We start from the raw sequence: 19264 nt of genomic DNA on the forward strand, positions 1-19264 counted from the left end.
ACGTGCAAATATTTATGTATATTTCATCTAGTTATCACTATCGTCCCCACTATATGAGAGAGCACTGAGGACAGACGCCCGCCAGCTCCAAGGATCAGTACAGCATGAGCTGTTAGGAAGACGAATGTCCCTTAGCAGCAGCTCTGAAAAAAGATCCCTGCTAAGCAGGGCTGTGGAGTCGGAGTTGGCAAAAAATGAACCGACTTCGACTAGATTTAAATTGGAATAAAAAATAAATAAAAAAAAGCAAGTTTAAATGTCCCAATTCACTAAAAGTTATAATTAATTAATTACCGTATTTTTCGCCCTATAAGACGCACCTAGGTTTTTGAGGAGGAAAATAAAAAAAATATTTTGAACCAAAAGGTGTGCTTTTAGTGGGTTTTGAACTAATGGTAGTCTGTGGATGACACTTATGGGGGCATCTGTGGGTGGCACTGTTATTGGGGCATCTGTGGGTGGCACTGTTATTGGGGCACCTGTGGATGACACATATATAGCATCTTATGTGTCATCCACAGATCCCCCCCATAACAGTGTCCCTGTGTAGTGAATGGGGGCCAGCATCTGTTTCTGTAATGGCAGCGGGGCCCGGTGCCTGCTTCATTCATAAAGTGGGCGGAGCAGGCGCGTGACGTAGTGAGCTATGCTACGAGCGCCTGCCCGGCCTTTTGACTGCCAAGAAGTTTTTAAGATGATTGGAATACTTTAACAATACCCACAAGTTAGATATGATTACTGTATACTACAGTGAGCGGGGCCCGGTGTAGTAGAATACTGCCATTACAGAAACAGATGCCCCTACTCCCTCTCAGCCTATTCACCGGACAGTCGTAGCATTCGCCCCCATAAGACGCACTGCTATTTTTCCCCCACTTTTGCGAAAAATACGGTACTTCTCTACTGTAAGAATAAAGGCCAATGCATGCAGTGCGTCACGTCACCGCAAAACGAACACGTTAAGTGACCATGAAGAAGCATGCTTTTCATATGCTTCACTATATGGCACGCAGCACACAGTTAAGGAGCGGCAATACTTATACTTTCCATTGTGTTGTGTTCCGCTATTACAGGGAACGCAACGCCCATGGTTAACCTAGCCTCTCACTGATAACTGATCACTAAATATGTTTTTTGCAGGACTAGAGACACTTTTATAAGTGACGGGAATGAGTAGTCAATAGTTCAAGACTGAAGCTTTAAACCATTAGGAAAAAAAAAGCTGCCATTAAGCTAAGGCTATAAAAACTTGTAAACTCAGATTGTTAACTTAACCTTTAAACCTGACTATGGGATTCTACTAGGGAAATCATGTTTTACAATAAATGCCCCGTCCTGGATCCTCCCACTGCCCTATCTTCAGCAGAAGATCAGCACACAAAGGAGAAGGCAGCAGCTTCCTAGCCAGTAGTTCTCTGGTAATGACATTCGCATATTAAATACAAAGGAGTCGGAAGTACCAAAAACTGAGGAGTCGGACCATTTTATCTACCGACTCCACAGCCCTGCTGCTAAGGGACATTTCAGTTCAAGTATTCTATAAAAAACAAAAAAAGGTTTCCCCTAAAGATGTATTACAAAAGTGTTCCCTATCCTTACACATTAGCAAACTAAAAACTAAATATGACAGTTACACTTTAAAAACAAATTAATTTTCTTACATCATATTTCCCAAGATTAGGTTTTTGTTTTCCAGCCAGAATTTTCAATGCAGTTGATTTTCCAATACCATTGGTTCCCACTAATCCAAGCACCTCACCAGGCCGGGGAGTAGGCAACCTGTAGGTAGAAAATTAAACATATCTTCAGCAATTTATTAAAGGGGTTGTTTAGACTTTTTATATTGATGGTGTATCTTCAGGACAGGCCATCAATATCTGATTGGTGGGAGGTTGACCCCCTGCTGTGGAACAGCTCCAGCACTACAAAGCTCACGGCATTGTATAGTGGTAGGAGCACATTGATTTCAATTAGAGCAGTGCTGCAGTAACCAGCTCTGATCACATGTAGTTCCAGCGCTGGAGCTACTCTGGAGCAGCTGATCAGGATCACTGCCGATCAGGTACTAAAGGAAATGTGTCACCCAAAATGTTATGACCGTTAAAATCAGATAGCAACACATTTTTTCTGTAGATTTATTAATTCTATTTTTCATTCCATTCTTTTTTATTCTATTTCCTGAACATTATTATGGGGGCGGCCATCTTGACTGAGCTGTCCTTAACAAAATTTACAAAAGCGTTGAAGGGATTTCTTCGGGAAAAAATAAAATAATTAAAATACTGAGAAAAAAAATAAAAATAAAATAACAAATAAATTCCCAAATGCCTTTATTTTTAGAATGTTCCCTAGACAAAATGAGCCAATCAGTGAAGGAATTAAAATGGCTACTGTCAGATTCCTGGATATGGAATCCATCCTCCTAATGACACTGCAGGACAGCCTGTGTGAGAATGCAGAGCAGGAGCCCTTTGCAAGCTCCGTTCTCTGCCTGTATGAGCACTGTGAAGCATGGAATTACGTGCAGATGACAGCTAAGTGCATGTGCTTTACTACTCACAAGCTGACATGTAGGACCAGACGCACTGCTGTGGAGGAGGAGTGTCATTAGGAAACACCTCAGCCGGTGTGTTTAAGGTGAGGTGACTTCCACTCTCTTCTGACGTCTGCACACAATTCCATGCTTCACAGTGCTCATATAGGCAGAGAATGGAGCTCACAAAGGTATCTTTCTTACACAGGCCGTCCTGTAGTTTCATTAGGAAGACAAATTCCATGTCCAGGAATCTGACAGCGGCTATTTTATTTCCTAAACTGCTGCCCCCTAGAATTTTTTTATTTTTTTTATAAATAATTAAAAGGGTTTTTTTTTTCCCTTTCCCTGAGAACCCCTTTAAAAAAATTGCTTTACGGCAGCCCCATGGTCCATAGACACAATGACCAGGAGGGGACCTTATTGACTTCTATGGGAAAGTTTTCTAGGCATGTTCTGTGATTGTTAAAGTTTATCTATTCTTTCCTATTGTAAAAGGTGGGTCCCGTCTTATCTATACACATAGGGGATATCATTACAGGCAGGATTAGAATGACAGGTAAGGCCTCTTTCACACTTGCGTTGTCCGGATCCGGCGTGTACTCCACTTGCCGGAATTACACGCCGGATCCGGAAAAACGCAAGTGTACTGAAAGCATTTGAAGACGGATCCGTCTTCAAAATGCTTTCAGTGTTACTATGGCACCCAGGACGCTATTAAAGTCCTGGTTGCCATAGTAGTAGTGGGGAGCGGCATACTTACCATCCGTGCGGCTCCCGGGGCGCTCCAGAATGACGTCAGAGCGCCCCAGGCGCATGGATGACGTGTACATGCGATCACGTGATCCATGCGCTTGGGGCGCCCTGACGTCACTCTGGAGCGCCCCGGGAGCCGCACGGATGGTAAGTATGCTGCTCCCCGCTCCCCACTACACTTTACCATGGCTGCCAGGACTTTAGCGTCCCGGCAGCCATGGTAACCATTGAGAAAAAGCTAAACGTCGCATCCGGCAATGCGCCGAAACGACGTTTAGCTTAAGGCCGGATCCGGATCAATGCCTTTCAATGGGCATTCATTCCGGATCCGGCCTTGCGGCAAGTGTTCCGGATTTTTGGCCGGAGCAAAAAGCGCAGCATGCTGCGGCCAAAAAACGTTCCGTTCCGGAACTGAAGACATCCTGAAGGACGGACTGTCCATTCAGAATGCATTAGGAAAATCCTGATCAGTATTCTTCCGGCATAGAGCCCCGACGACGGAACTCTATGCCGGAAGACTATAACGCAGGTGTGAAAGAGCCCTTAGCAGGCGACTGCAGTAAAGGGATCTGTACAGACCAAGAAGTGAGGCCCCTTATTATGCTTAGTGGCCAGTGCAAAAACGGCAGGATTTTATGTTTTTTTTTATTTAAATATAGATATTGACATGGGAAATTGAAAATATTAAAAATTATTTAAATATATGTGAAACACACAATTGTGATTTAAACAATAGGTCATTTTTTATGACAGATTCCCTTTAACTCCTTTTAAATGAGAGGGAAGGTGATCCCTATCCAATAAAATGTAGTCTTTATCTGAAAGAAAAAGGTCCTGCATATGCTTAATAGTGAGTAAATGGCTTATGTGTATGAAGCTTGGTCATCAAAATGCATTTCTTAATGGTCTTCCCAGAAATCTCAGCTAGTAAAAGGGGTTGACGTGACAAGGGAAAAAGCTGCACTCTATCCTCCCACAGAAACACCAACACTCTGGTCCAGGGGCTGTGTCTAGTACAGCAACACAATTGAAGAGAGCGCCATACGTAGGGGCAGCAGATGCTCTTTTCCTATGGTCATAAACCCCCTTTATTTCAGCCAGGAAGTTGATGTGTACCTTACTATCCTTACCTGTGAAGCTTAAAGGCATTGGCACAATATCTGTGGGTGGTTTCTTTCTCCAAGTTGCTTGGCAGGTTAACAATTGACAAGGCGCCAAAAGGACATTTCTGTAAATTGTAAAATCATTTAGTTTCAAGAATGTGATACTTTAATAGTTAAAATAAAAGCCTAAAAAACTAGGTTTTTACATCTTGAGTAAAGTTTTTTTTCCCCAGAATTAGAAAAACTTAGCTGCTTTTCTTCTCCAGAAACAGTGCCACACCTGTTTCTGTGTGTCTGGCAGTGCAGTTTGGCCCCACTGACATGAATGGAGCTACACTGCCACACTACATACAAGGTGCATGGCTATTTTTGAAAAAAACGAGATTTTTGTGAACTCACCTTGTAAAATCTCTTTCTCGCTTTATTCATTGGGGGACACAGGACCATGGGTATAGCTTGCTGCTGCCACTAGGAGGCGACACTAGGCTGAAAGCTGTTTGCTCCTCCCCTGCAGGCTATACCCCCTCCAGCCTGGAGAGAGCATATCAGTTTGTGCTTCAGCAGTAGGAGAAACATACCGAAACAAAACAAAACAGGAAGACCACAGTCCAACCAAACAACCGAACCTGACCTCAGTCCCAACCGGTAACTTGGACCACTGGTCTCAGTAGAAACCAACAACAATGGGTGGGTGCTGTGTCCCCCAATGAATAAAGCGAGAAAGAGATTTTACAAGGTGAGTTCACAAAAATCTCGTTTTCTCGCTCATATCATTGGGGGACACAGGACCATGGGACGTCCTAAAGCAGTCCCCAGGGTGGGAAAACCGCTGACTCCACCTCCACAGTCGAGCCACTACACTGCGGCCTGTAAGATCCTACGGCCAAGAGCAGCATCCGCCGATGCGAACGAATGCACCTTGTAGAACTTGGTGAAGGTGTGCAACGAAGACCAAGTCGCTGCCTTACACAATTGAGACGCCGAAGCGTGGTGAAAGTGTGCCCAAGAAGCCCCGACCGCCCTGGTAGAGTGAGCCGTGACGCCAGGCGGAGGAACCCTGCCTTTGGAGCGGTAGGCCTCGTGAATGGCCGATCTAATCCACCGAGCAATCGCCACCTTGGATGCCGCCAAACCCTTCCGAGGACCCTCCGGAACTAGGAACAGAGAGTCCGCTCGCCGAAAGGAGGCTACCGCGGCCAGGTAGATCCGTAAGGCCCGCACTACATCCAGACGATGAAGCGCCACTTCCCTAGGATGAGAAGGTTTAGGGCAAAGCGAGGGGAGGACAATGTCCTCATTGACATGGAACGCCGACACCACCTTCGGCAGAAACGACGGCACCGTCCGGAGCACCACCTTATCCTGATGGAACACCAAGAAAGGCTCCTTGCACGACAGTGCCGACACCCGACGGATGGACGTAATGGCAACCAGGAATGCGACCGTCCATGACAACATGCGGAGGGAGACTTCCTGCAGGGGTTCAAACGGCTCGGACTGAAGTGCCACCAGCACCAAATTCAGGTCCCAGGAATGTAACGGTGGCCGATATGGAACCGCGGTGTGCGCAACACCCTGCATGAAGGTCTTGACGGGCCCCAGCACCGCCAGCGTAAGCTGGAAAAATATGGAAAGGGCCGAAACCTGCCCTTTCAGCGAACTTAGGGCCAGACCCAGCTCCAAACCCGCTTGAAGAAAGGCCAACACCGTAGGGAGGGAAAACCTCCTAGAGGGGAGGTCCCTGTCCTCACAGAATTTCAAGAACGACCTCCACGTACGATAGTAGATTCTCGCGGAGGAGGGCTTCCGAGCCCTAATCATCGTGCGAACGACCGCATCCGAGAAACCCCCGTTCTTCAGCAGGAAGGTTTCAATAGCCACGCCGTCAAACGCAGCGTATGTAAACCCTGGTGGAAGACTGGGCCCTGTGAGAGCAGGTCGGGCCTGAATGGAAGAGGCCACGGCGCTGTCCCCCAGGAGCAGAACGAGCTCCGAGTACCAAGCTCGGCGGCCAGTCTGGGGCAATTAGGAGCGTTTGAACACCCTCCATCCTGATTCTGCGAAGAATCCGCGGTAGGAGCGGCAGCGGCGGGAATACATACAGAAAACTGAAGTCGTCCCACGGTGCCACGAGTGCGTCCACGTCGTAGGCCATCGGATCCCTTGCGCGAGACAGGAAGCACGGGAGTTTGTGATTCAACCGAGATGCCATTAGGTCCACTTCCGGGCGACCCCACCGGAGACAAAGGTCCTCGAACACCTCCGGGTGGAGAGCCCACTCCCCCGAGTCCACCGTCGTTCGGCTGAGGAAATCCGCCGTCCAATTGTCCACGCCCGGGATGAAGATCGCCGAGACCACCGGGACATGGGCTTCCGCCCACTGCAGAATCCTCGCGGCCTCGTCCATCACCGGTCCGCTGCGCGTCCCCCCCTGGTGATTGATGTAGGCGACCGCTGTGGCGTTGTCCGACTGTATCCTGACCGGACGGCCCCACAAATCGGTGGTCCAATGGCAAAGGGAGAGGTAGATGGCCCGGAGCTCCAGGATATTGATGGGTAGTCTGGACTCCGACAGAGACCAGACACCTTGGGCTGTCCGAGTACCGAAGACCCCTCCCCAACCGCGGAGGCTGGCGTCGGTCGTAATCACCGTCCATGACACCGGCAGGAACGACTTCCCTGACGACAGGTGGTCCGGAATCATCCACCAGGACGAGAGCCTCGCGAACGGGCTGAGGCAGCGAGATCCTGAGGTCCAGTGAATCCCGGGACTTGTCCCAGGAGGACAGGATGAGCCGCTGAAACTCCCTGGTGTGGAACTGGGCGAACGGTACCGCCTCGAATGAGGCCACCATCAGCCCCAGAACTCGCATGCAGTTGCGAATCGATACCTTGCGATGCCGGTTGAGCAGAACCACTGCATTCTGAATGCCCAATCTCTTGTCCAGAGGGAGACGGACCACGGCGGCCTCGGAATCCAACGTCATACCCAGGAACCTGATCCGAGTGGTCGGAGACAGGCATGACTTCCTTCGGTTGAGAATCCAGCCGAAGCGAGTGAGCGTGCTCATCGTAATCCGAAGGCTGTCTGCGCATTGCGGCGCTGACGGGGCTTTGACTAAGATGTCGTCCAGGTATGGGAGAAGGGTAATGCCCCTGGACCGCAGAATCCCCAGAAGGGGTGCCAGAACCTTCGTGAACACCCGCGGGGCCGTCGCCAGACCGAATGGCAGCGCGACGAATTGGAAGTGATCCGACTGGATGGCAAATCGGAGGAAACGTTGGTGCATGGTAGCAATAGGTATGTGGAGATACGCATCTTGTACGTCCAAAGACGCCATGTGCTCCCCCTGCACCAATGAGGCTACAACGGAACGAAGGGATTCCATTCTGAACCTCTGAACCCGTAGATAGCGATTCAGAAGTTTGAGGTCCAGCACCGGTCTCACATCGCCCTCCTTCTTGGGGACCACAAACAGGTTGGAATAAAAACCTGTGAACCGCTCTTCTGGAGGTACCGGAGAAATAACCCCCCGCAGAAGTAAGGACTGGACGGCGTTCAAGAAAGCCGCGGCCCGGACGGGATCCCTGGGAGGCTGGGAAGGGAAGAAACGGTTGGGGGGAAGGGACCTGAATTCTATTTTGTAGCCCGAGGAAACTACCTCGAGCGTCCATGCGTCCGGAATGTGGGCGTGCCAAATGTCCTGGAACAGGAGAAGACGCCCCCCCACCTGAGAGGGTGGAGACAAACCTTCATGCGGAAGGCTGCTTACTTGGCGCTGTGCGAGGTTGCTGGGCACGCCTCCAGCCTGGAGACGCAGAAACGACACCCCTTGTTGGCTAGTGGAGGGAAGATCCTCCTGAACCCGGAAGGTGTCCCTTATTGCCGAAATCAGGCTATCCACCATGGAAGCAATCTGAGAAGAGTGCTCCAGATCCATATCCGCATCAGAATCCCCAAGCTCACCCTCTGACAGTGCGTCGCCTAACAGGGAGGACGCCTGTGACTGGGATCCAGGAGCAGGGGGGGATGCAGAGGCGTCAGAGGAGGAATGGTTACCTGCTCTGGGGCGCTTACTAGGAGGTCTGCCTCTGGTTTGTGTGCAATGCGGTTGCGCGGATTGCACCGGTGGCGATTTTTCTACCAAACGACCCAACAGAGAAAGGGTGGAATGGGAGACCTTAGAGAGGTCCTCCACTGCCCGAGACAGGGACCTTGCCCAGTCTGGTTCCCCCTGAACAGGGCGATCTAAGGCTTCTGTGGGCTGCAGTGTTCTAGGGGGATTGCTCTGCGCAGGCTTCTGACAAGCCGAGCACAGTGAGAGTGACTGGCCCCGAGGGAATTTGGCTGAACACACTGAACAGGCATAGTGAGTGGTCACACAGGTTGCCTGAGGGGGGTCAGTGGCCGGGTCAGACATGGTTTGATATCCTGCTGAACGGGGTATCTATCTCCTACCAGAGTGGAGCGAGAGCCAAGGTCCTGTGTCCACCACGCTGCGCCGGGAGGAAGAGGAAGTTTCAGCAGGGCGGGAGATAAGCCACGCCCCCTGACAGCCCGGGAGCGGCAGGATAATGAAGAAGGCCGCAAGCGCCGCCCACCCCTGTGCACGTGACCGCAGCCGCGGCCAGCGTGCCTAAAGTCCCCGATAATATGGCTGCCCAGAAGGGGCCGCTTCGCTGCAGCAGAGGGGAAGAACCCGACACCGCCGTGCGGCAACGAAGGTCCCGGCGCGCCGCGAATAGCGCATCTGCCCTGCGCAGTGCCGGCTGCGATCGCACAGAAAGACACTGCTGTGCGCGATGCAGCGGCGAAGAACGGAGGGAGACGGAGCGGATAGGTCCGAGACAGGTGCCGGCGGAACGCACACGGGTGCGGGGGCGCGGGCGGGCGGGTGGACGGGGGGGGGGGCCGCTCAGGGGCACTGGTGCCGTGCAGTACGGCACGCTGTTATACCGCGAGTGGGGGCCTGGGAGGCGAGTCACTTACCTATCTTCATCTGTAGACTTCACCCTCAGTTGTAACACCAGCAGGACCACCCTACGACCGCTGGCACCAGGCAACAGGGGTCCGGGCAGAAGAGGGCTGAAGAAAGGGTAGTCCTGTAGCTGGGGGGAAGCAGGGGAGCGAGGCTGCCCTGGTCCGCTTTTTCTTCTTGGGGCGGCAAGGCGGTGAACGAGGTACACCGGCCCGCCTCCCGGGGATGCAGGGACGCAAGCGACCCTGGACCCCCCATCCGGATTCTGGAAAAAATAAAAAATAAAATAATCAAAGCGCCACCCTGCAAAGCAGGGAGGTCTGCCTCCTACGACACTAAGCTAAAAACTGATATGCTCTCTCCAGGCTGGAGGGGGTATAGCCTGCAGGGGAGGAGCAAACAGCTTTCAGCCTAGTGTCGCCTCCTAGTGGCAGCAGCAAGCTATACCCATGGTCCTGTGTCCCCCAATGATATGAGCGAGAAATACTATTTGTTAAGCCTCATGCACATGAACGTATTTTCTTTCAGTGTCCGTTACGTTTTTTTTTGTGGCCCGTATACGGAACCATTCATTTAAATGGGTCCACAAAAAACAAACAAAAAAATGCCCTATTATTGTTAGCATTATGGACAAGGATAGGACTGTTCTATTAGGGGCCAACTGTTCTGTTCCGTAAAATACAGAATGCACACGGTCGTCATCCGTATTTTTGGCAGGTCCGTTTTCTGCGGACCGCAAAATAAATTACGGTCCGGTGCGTGAGGCATAAGGCTAATACGGTACGCAACACAGACTCATGCAAAACTGCCTTCAAATATTCTCCTCAAAGGCTCTGACAAATCTGTACCAGTATATTATGGACTTGCACCGTCAGCATCTCCCTAAGGCCCCTTTTACATGGGCGAGTATTCCGCGCGGATGCGATGGAGTTGAACGCATTGCACCCGCACTGAATCCCGACCCATTCATTTCTATAGGGCTGTTCACATGAGCAGTGATTTTCACTCATCACTTGTGCGTTGCGTGAAAATCACAGCATGCTCTATTTTGTGAGTTTTTCACATAACGCAGGCCCCATAGAAATGAATGGGGTTGCGTGAAAATCGCAAGCATCCGCAAGCAAGTGCGGATGCGGTGCGATCTTCACGCACGGTTGCTAGGAGACGATCGGGATGGAGACCCGATCATTATTATTTTCCCTTATAACATGGGTATAAGGGAAAATAATAGTATTCTGAATACAGAATGCATAGTAAAATAGCGCTGGAGGGGTTAAAAAAAATGTAACTCCCCTTAATCCACTTGTCTTCATCTTAGCTGTGTGCAGTAACAGGACCTGTGGTGACGTCACTCCGGTCATCACATGATCCATCACCATGGTAAAAGATCATGTGATGACTGGAGTGACGTCACCACAGGTCCTGTTCCTGCACACAGCTAAGATGAAGACAAGTGGATTAAGGGGAGTTACATTTTTTTTAACCCCTCCAGCGCTATTTTACTATGCATTCTGTATTCAGAATACTATTATTTTCCCTTAGAACCATGTTATAAGGGAAAATAATACAATCTACAGAACACCGATCCCAAGCCCAAACTTCTGTGAAGAAGTTCGGGTACCAAACATGCCGATTTTTCTCACGCGAGTGCAAAACGTATTACAATGTTTTGCACTCGCACGGAAAAATTGCGCATGTTCCCACAACGCACCCGCACCTTTTCCCGTCTGAAAGAGGCCTAACGCTAGGTTCAGACCTGAGCGTACTTGAACGTACGCTCTGTATGCGCGATTGTACGGGCGTTTGCAATCGCGCATACAGAGACAAGCCAACGCCCATTGTTGCGTGTTCCCGCTGAAGTCTGTGTACGGGAACGCACGACAAAACGCCCCAAAGAAGCTCCTGTACTTCTTGGGGCGTCGGGCGTTTTACAGCGCGATCGTACGCGCTGTAAAACGCTCAGGTGAGAACAATTCCCATAGGTAATCATTGGTTCCTGCCTGTTGAGCGTTTTACAGCGCGTAGGAACGCGCTGTAAAACGCTCAGGTCTGAACCCAGCCTAACACTTCTAACCACTTCAAACTGCAGTATACACTGCACTGGAAAAGTACCAGTATATTATGGACTTGCACTGTCAGCATCTCCCTAATACTTCTACTAACCACTTCAAACTGCAGTATACACTACACTGGAAAAGTACCAGTATATTATGGACTTGCACTGTCAGCATCTCCCTAATACTTCTACTAACCACTTTAACCTTCAGTATACACTGCACTGGAAAAGTAGCAGTATATTATGGACTTGCACTGTCAGCATCTCCCTAACACTTCTAACCACTTCAAACTGCAGTATACACTGCTCTGGAAAAGTAACCCCCCCTTGAACATGCCTAGATGAAGCCATTTATTAAGAAAATGAAAACCTCAGTGCTCTCACCTTGATGCAGATACCACACCCGATACAAAGGGTTTCTGAAAGCCATACAATCTTACTTTGGGGGGTGACTTCTATGCACAATTTTCCTAGAGGAAAAAGAAAAAAATTCTGTTTGTATCTTCAGCACCAAGGCTTCTCTGCTGCCTACAAATTAACTTATAACATGCAATCAGATTAGCAGGCAGCATGGTATACACCAGGGGGGACTGAGCATGCTCTTTCCAGGTTTAGGCTCCTCGTGGGCAGTCCTACTGACTGAGCCATCTTAGCAAGCACATTTACACAGAACAGGCTATTAATCACTGGGTAAGACCCAAGAGAGCAAGGATTTCAATGAATAAAATACAAGTTAGACTCTTTTCCCATAAAACTGTATCAATCTGATTTTTATGTAATTTACAGTATGTTTAATATTCCTTTTTTCTATGTCCTATTGGGACTTTAGCGTATAATCTTTTATTTTAACTGTAAAGCATATAAATACAGTAATGTATGGGAATACACAGGTATGTGTGTATCTAAGCTATGGAATAGCAGTCAATATTCTAGGGTCATAAGACCTCAAATGCTGCAATGAGAACCGATAGTTTTCTCTGTTCCCAGTTGTTACACGAGGAGTGTAGTTATCAATCCCAAGTTCCAACCAGGATCCAAGATGGCCAATTACGTCCTGTTGTGGTTAAAATACCACAATTAGGGCTTGGTAATATATCCACTTGCAAGAAGGGGTTTAAGACTTTGGAACAGAATCTACAGGTGGCGTCCATGTTAATATAAACCATTATAGAAATCACCCAATAATGGGAACCAGCATTGGTCTTCTCGGGAGAAGCACTAATGACTTCAGTTACCCTACTCGCTCACTTACCCATCCTCACAACAGGGCAGCTCTTTTTGCACTCCTGACGACATTTCTTTGGCTTACATTTGTCCTGACTAACAATAGCTATTCTTGTCAGTTTGTCCGCCATCTTGGGTGTACCGTTGGCTGTTCTGGTTTTAGGCAATAATTTTAAAAATCAAACCTAAAAAATAAATAAAAATAAAAATGTGAAAAGTTTATGCAATGCTTTAAGAATAATTTGATCCTGAATAACTAATTCTGGCACAAGATCGATATGAGCCGCCAGGGACTGTACGGACAGCAATACTGCTCTGGCACTGTCATCTCTCCTGACAGGTCGGTTTCAGTGGTGTCTTGCATTCTCCATGTAGTAATAATTCTGGACCATCTATTCCCATGACTCTATGATGCCCCATTCCTTTAATATTCCTTATGAATTGCTAGCAGTTTGGAATAAAGTTCCAACCGGGTGTTAACAGCTTGGGGAGGTGGGGGTAGGGGGAACGTCACTGCAGAGTCCGATACTGAAAGCACTGACCGGATAAATGTCCGAATAGGACGTTATGGGACACGCCCCCAAATTGTAACACCCAGTTGGACATTTATCTCAAACTGCTGGGAATTCATTCATAAACGTCAAGCAGAAATAATAGAGTTATAGTACAAAGATGCTTTATATTATAGGCAATGGAAGCAGTTACTAAAACAGAAGTCTCATGCAGACAACCATATTTTTGTTCCGCAATTTTTGTGGATCGGATGCGGACCCGTTCATTTCAATGGGGCAGAAAAAATTAAATAAAATGCGGAGAGCACACCACGCGCAGATATGAACTGACCATCATAAAAGACTATGATACGGTTAGGCCAAGGGAGCGTCGTCGGCCTGGGAGGTCCAGCAGACACACTGACTGTTTCTGGGCATCGCCCATGTGCTGGTATTGGGAGAGCGATCAGCCTGTGGTCGGGCGGCAATGCAGCCCTTTCTCATTCTTATCTCTCTAGCTTCTGTGTACCAGTTGCTGAGCTGTGCAGACTCTAGTATATTACACGTCGGGCTGTTTGGGCTCTCAGAACGAGCCTCTTGATCTTTTTTTTTTTCCTCTAGAGCTTATACATAGCTGCATAGTTTTAGTTAGGCCAAGTTCACACTTCACTTATTTGATGCCAAAACCAGGTGCGGGTCAAAAACACAAAATAGGTGCAGGTCTTTCCATTAGACCCTCTCTGCGTAGGCTTCACTACTGGTTTTCACTCACAATAAGGTCTCTTCCACACAAACGTTTTTTTCCCCCCGTTTACGTTCCGTTTTTTTTAGTTCCGTATACGAAACCATTCATTTCAATGGGTCCACAAAAAAAACTGTTCAGTTTCCGTATTTCCGTTCCAAGATAGAACATGTCCTATTATTGTCCGCATAACGGACAAGGATCGTACTGTTCTATCAGGGGTCAGCTGTTCCGCAAAAAACTGAATGCATATGGACGTCATCCGTATTTTTTGCGGACCGCAAAATAGTGAAAAAGCCATACGGTCGTGTGCAAGAGGCCTAACTGATGGAAATAACTGGTGTGAACTTGGCCTGCAAGGCGTGTCCTTAAAGACCAGTCTGAACTCTCTAGGAGCCCTAAACGTGTGCATGTCACTGGTCCGGCTCTCGCTTTGCTAAAATAGAAAAGAACAGCAGGTGCCACCAGCGACCAGTGAAAGGTAATGAACAGCGGTTTTAAAGGGGTTGTCTGCCTTTTTTATACTGATGATCTATTCTCAGGATATCAGCACCGGCGGGGTGCAACTCCTGGCACCCCCACCAATCAGGTGTTTGAAGAGAAAGCAGCGCTCCCATTGCAGTGTAAGTACAGCACCTCCATCCCTGCTCCTGTCCATTCAGGTGAATGGGACGCTGCAGGCATGACAGCGAGCAGGTAAGCAGTAAAGAGAAGGCACTAATACAATTACAAAAAGAGAAAAAACATCCACCCGCTCTGCATTCATCTGTTGCATCCCGCTGCTTTCTCTTCAGCTGATCGTCCGGAAGTCAGACCCCTGCCAATCTGATACTGATGACCAGTCTCCAGCTATAGACTGGGATATCCGCTGGCAAGAAGAACAATCCGCACGACTGGATACATTAGAGAACAAAACATAATGTAATCCAATGGGAAAGTCCAGCTTGTCGCATTTCATGCTGCATAGTATGGCTCTGGCAGACATTACCTGTGTCACCCACCCTGTGGAAAGCTGTGGCCATCTGTCAATCGGCTGATTGTAGGTGGCATGTACGACAAACCTGGTACAATACTATATGGTGCCGGCTATCACATTACCCAATGTATGGGTGCAAATACTACCTCTACTGTACAGCTAAGGGCTCTTTCACACTTGCGTTCTTGTCTTCCGGCATAGAGTTCCGCAGCATGCTGCGCTTTTTGCTCCGGCCAAAAATCCTGAAGACTTGCCGCAAGGCCGGATCCGGAATTAATGCCCATTGAAAGGCATTGATCCGGATCCGGCCTTAAGCTAAACGTCGTTTCGGCGCATTGCCGGATCCGACGTTTAGCTTTTTCTCAATGGTTACCATGGCTGCCGGGACGCTAAAGTCCTGGCAGCCATGGTAAAGTGTAGTGGGGAGCGTGGGAGCAGTATACTTACCGTCCGTGCGGCTCCCGGGGCGCTCCAGAGTGAAGTCAGGGCGCCCCAGGCGCATGGATGACGTGATCGCATGGCACGTCATCCATGCACATGGGGCGCTCTGACGTCACTTTGGAGCGCCCCGGAGCCGCGCGGACTGTAAGTATGCCGCTCCCCGCTCCTACTATGGCAACCAGGACTTTAATAGCGTCCTGGCTGCCATAGTAACACTGAAAGCATTTTGAAGACGGATCCGTCTTCAAATGCTTTCAGTACACTTGCGTTTTTCCGGATCCGGACAACGCAAGTGTGAAAGAGGCCTAAGGGTACTTTCACAGTAGCGTTTTTCTTTTCCGGCGCTGAATTCCGTCCTAGGGGCTCAAATCTGGAAAAGAACTGATCAGTTTTATACTAATGCATTCTGAATGGAGAGTCCGTCCCTCAGGATGCATCAGGATGTCTTCTGTTCAGTCTTTTCAGAAAACCGTAGCATGATGTATTTTTACCTCCGGCCAAAAATCCTGAACACTTTGACTGAACGCCGGATCAGGCCTTTCTCCTATTGACTTGCATTAACGCCGGATCGGGCGCCGTGTGTTCAGTCAAACCAGATCCGGCTTTTGCATGTTAAACCCGAAAAATGTGAAAAAAAAATTAAAGTCCATAAATGGCGGATCCGTTTTTTCAATGCATTTTTTTTATTGTGATCAAAATCCTGATCAGAATTCAAATGTAATCCATTTTCACACGTTTTTCCGGATCCGGCGGGCAGTTCCGGTGTCGGAATTGAACGCCGGATTTAAACAACGCTAGTGTGAAAGTAGCCTTAGGCTACTTTCTCACTGGCGATTTGGCTTTCTGTTTCTGAGCTCCGTCATGGGCTCTCACAAGCGGTCCAAAACGGATCAGTTTTGCCCTAATGCATTCTGAATGGATAAGGATCCGCTCAAAATTCATCAGTTTTCCTCCAATCAGTCTCCATTCCGCTTTGGAGATGGACACCAAAACGCTGCTTACAGGGTCTTGCAGTCCGCTTGACGAAACTGGGCCATGACACAATAGAAAATGGATTTGTCCTCCATTGACTTTCAATGGTGTTCAAGACGGATCCGTCTTGGCTATGTTACAGATAATACAAACGGATCTGTTCTGAACGGATGCAGACGGTTGTATTATCTGAACGGATCCGTCTGTGTAGATCCATAACGGATCCGCACCAAACTTGAGTGTGAAAGTAGCCTTAATGCACACAACCATAATCTGCCTGGGAAATATAGTCCGTGTCTGCTAAAAATCTCCCGGGCCGACCACGGATCCCCTGACTGTATCATAGCGTCACAGTTCAGAACAAGAGATCCGCCATCAGATACAATTCAGGAAAGGCGCAGGCAGCACACAGTCATGTGCCATTACACACAAGAAACTTTGCTCTTTTGAAAGTCTAAGGCTACTTTCACACTTGCGGCAGAGGGATCCTGCAAGCAGTTCCTTTGCCGGTAAAACGTATGCCAACTGATGGCAGTGTGAAAAATGCCTGATCAGTCAGAAAAACGTATTGAAATGCCGAATCCGTCTTTCCGGTGTCATCCGGCAAAACGGATCTGGCATTTATTTTTATCAGTTTGCGCATGCGCACACCGGAATGACGGATCCGGCACTAATACATTCCTATGGGAAAAAATGCCGGATCCGGCGTTCAGGCAAGTCTTCAGTTTTTTTCGCCAGAGAGAAAACCGTAGCATGCTGCAGTTTTTTTGACTGATCAGGCAAAAGATAAGACTGAACTGAAGACATCCTGATGGATCCTGAACGGATTAGTCTCCATTCAGAATGCATGGGGATTTGCCTGATCAGTTCTTTCCCGGTATTGAGCCCTTTTGACGGAACTCTGTGCCAGAAAAGCTAGTGTGAAAGTACCCCAACATGACATGCACATAAAGGCAGCCAAGCAGATCTTGGGGTGAAGGGAAGGATTGGGTATGTTAGGCCTCTTGCATACGAACGTTTTTTTCCCCGTATACAGACCGTAAGCGGAACCATGCATTTCAATAGATCCGCAAGAAAAATAAAACAGAAGGTACTCCGTATGCCTTCCGTTACGTTCAAAGATAGAACATGTTCTATTATTGTCCGGATAACAGACAAGGATAGGAGTCTTCTATCAGGGATCAGCTGTTCCGTAAAAAAAAAAACGGAATGCACACGGACGTCATCCGTATTTTTGGCGGATCCATTTTTTGCAGACCGCAAAATACTGAAAAAGCCATACAGTTGTGTGCAAGAGGCCTTAGACTACAACATGGCAGATCCTTTACCCCTGAGGGAGATGAGTCGATGCCTGAGGAGTGCGGTTTGTTCTCCCTACTGAAACAGACATGCATGCTCGGCTGAGAGTGCACGTTTATAGAGGAGTCAAAGGCTTGCTGGCCATCAGGGGAGGTGCTTCTACCCATATAGTCTGCAGCCTACTCTCCAGCTGTTGCAAGACTACAAGTCCCAGCATGCCACAACAGCTGGGGCAGTATGACTTTAACCCCAGGCGCAGATGCACATACGCGATACATACACGAGGACTAGGCAGCGTCCCCCAGCATGAGGCGCCAACAGATAAATTAAAGGGTAAGGCCGCCGCACACTGCTGACCAAAGGCCAGGCCCTAGCGGCAACTCACCTATGGAGGCCCGGGGAGGGGTTGCTACCGCTGCCTTAGGAGGCAGGTGCCGGTTGGTGGAGAATGGGAGGGACGTCGCCTCTTCCCCCCTGTTCTCAGCGATAACACTCGCACTTCTCCCCGGGTAGCAGCGTGCGAAGCACACGAAGAGAAACCGGCCAAGATGGCCGCCGCTGCTACCTCCTCCCACGGCGCTGGCGTGCAGAGCTACGTAGGCGTTGCGTTCCACTGTGGAACGCTTCGTTCATCCCAGAGTCGTGCGCCTGACGTCATCAGCAGTGGCCTAGCAGTGAGAAGCTGGTGGTCTGGTTGAGTGTGGTTGGAAGCGGAGCTTGTAATCCCGGGATGAAGTGAGCCTTGTGATCTGCCAGCAGTACAGAGTAGGCATGGCGTGGCATTGTCTGGTGCCCTCGGGTAGTATGGGGTCTTAGTACAGATAACTGTATTTTATTCTCACAGCTGACTATGACTGTCTTGCTTATTCCCTTAAAGTGTCTTTTCTACCTTGAAGTGATATTCACCCAACGGCTGTACTGAGATAGTATGAGATTCATCCCTTCAGATGATTTCTCTAGTGTCCGGGAGGCGGGACTTCCCTGAGAAGGGTCCTCTGCGCTGAGTGACAGCTGTAACATCCAACTGGACTTACTGTAGATTTCTTGTAAACGTTTCACTTGTTCTTCCAACGAGCTTTCTCAATTCTGAGTGACTGTACAAGAATTCTCTGGGAATAAATATGTAACGGAATCAACATCTGGTAATTATACCCAGCATGGGGTCAGAGGTCATTATACCCAGCAACACACTGAGGCAACAACTGGTTCACCCCGGCGGGGGTTAGACGAAAGAGCATACATCATCGGCGCAGGCGCACTGAGGGAGTGCTGAGGAGGCGAGCCTCCTTCTCTCAGAGCGCCTGCGCCGAATCAAGACAGGCACGCGATTTTTGAAATGCAGACAGGGCCAGCCGGAGGAGGAGATCGCTGCTGGCCCTGTCAATCAACAAGAGGAGGGGGGCGGTTTTCTGCGGCTGCTACCAGCAAGTAGACGCCCTACTTGCTGGTAGACAGGTAATTAGCATATCATAAAAGTATGTTTTTTGCCTTATCTCCAGAACGAAAATGATTAATAACATAATGTATAGCTATATCGCAGGATAGGGATTATAAGTACCCCCCCCCCCCAAAAAAAGAAGAGTTTAGTGGGGTGACAGAAGCCCTTTGAATGAGTCTGTGTCCTGGAAATTCAGTTAGACCAGGCACAGTAGGGCTAGCTCAGCTGACCCTTTAAAGACTGAATTCTTTTAT

At 48.8% G+C, this 19264-nt stretch overlaps 2 protein-coding genes across 7 annotated transcripts in view; one reads left to right on the forward strand and one right to left on the reverse strand.

Annotated features, from left to right (window-relative positions):
* The window catches only part of ABCE1 (ATP binding cassette subfamily E member 1), a 38143-nt gene extending 20001 nt beyond the window's left edge, over positions 1-18142 (reverse strand). The window contains exons 1-5 of the mRNA XM_044300519.1: positions 17958-18142; positions 12680-12836; positions 11812-11897; positions 4420-4517; positions 1662-1779 (exon numbers count right to left, since the gene is read on the reverse strand). Coding sequence (XP_044156454.1) covers positions 1662-1779; positions 4420-4517; positions 11812-11897; positions 12680-12782 — 405 coding nt within the window. The 5' untranslated portion in view covers positions 12783-12836; positions 17958-18142. The remainder of the gene's footprint in view (positions 1-1661; positions 1780-4419; positions 4518-11811; positions 11898-12679; positions 12837-17957) is intronic.
* A 78-nt stretch (positions 18143-18220) lies between these two features.
* Positions 18221-19264, forward strand: part of ANAPC10 (anaphase promoting complex subunit 10) — an 86235-nt gene continuing 85191 nt past the window's right edge. For 2 of the 6 annotated variants that reach the window (XM_044301497.1, XM_044301261.1), the window contains exon 1: positions 18221-18307. Coding sequence is in view for 1 of the 6 variants with exons in the window: in XM_044301575.1 (XP_044157510.1) it covers positions 18303-18307 (5 nt within the window). In the remaining 5 variants the exon portion in view is untranslated. Of the gene's footprint in view, positions 18338-18407; positions 18715-19264 lie in introns of those variants that run through there. The other 4 variants (XM_044301420.1, XM_044301179.1, XM_044301575.1 and 1 more) reach the window with 3 other exon arrangements.

Source organism: Bufo gargarizans, chromosome 1, assembly GCF_014858855.1.
Source record: "Bufo gargarizans isolate SCDJY-AF-19 chromosome 1, ASM1485885v1, whole genome shotgun sequence".
Taxonomy (NCBI): Eukaryota; Metazoa; Chordata; class Amphibia; order Anura; family Bufonidae; genus Bufo; species Bufo gargarizans.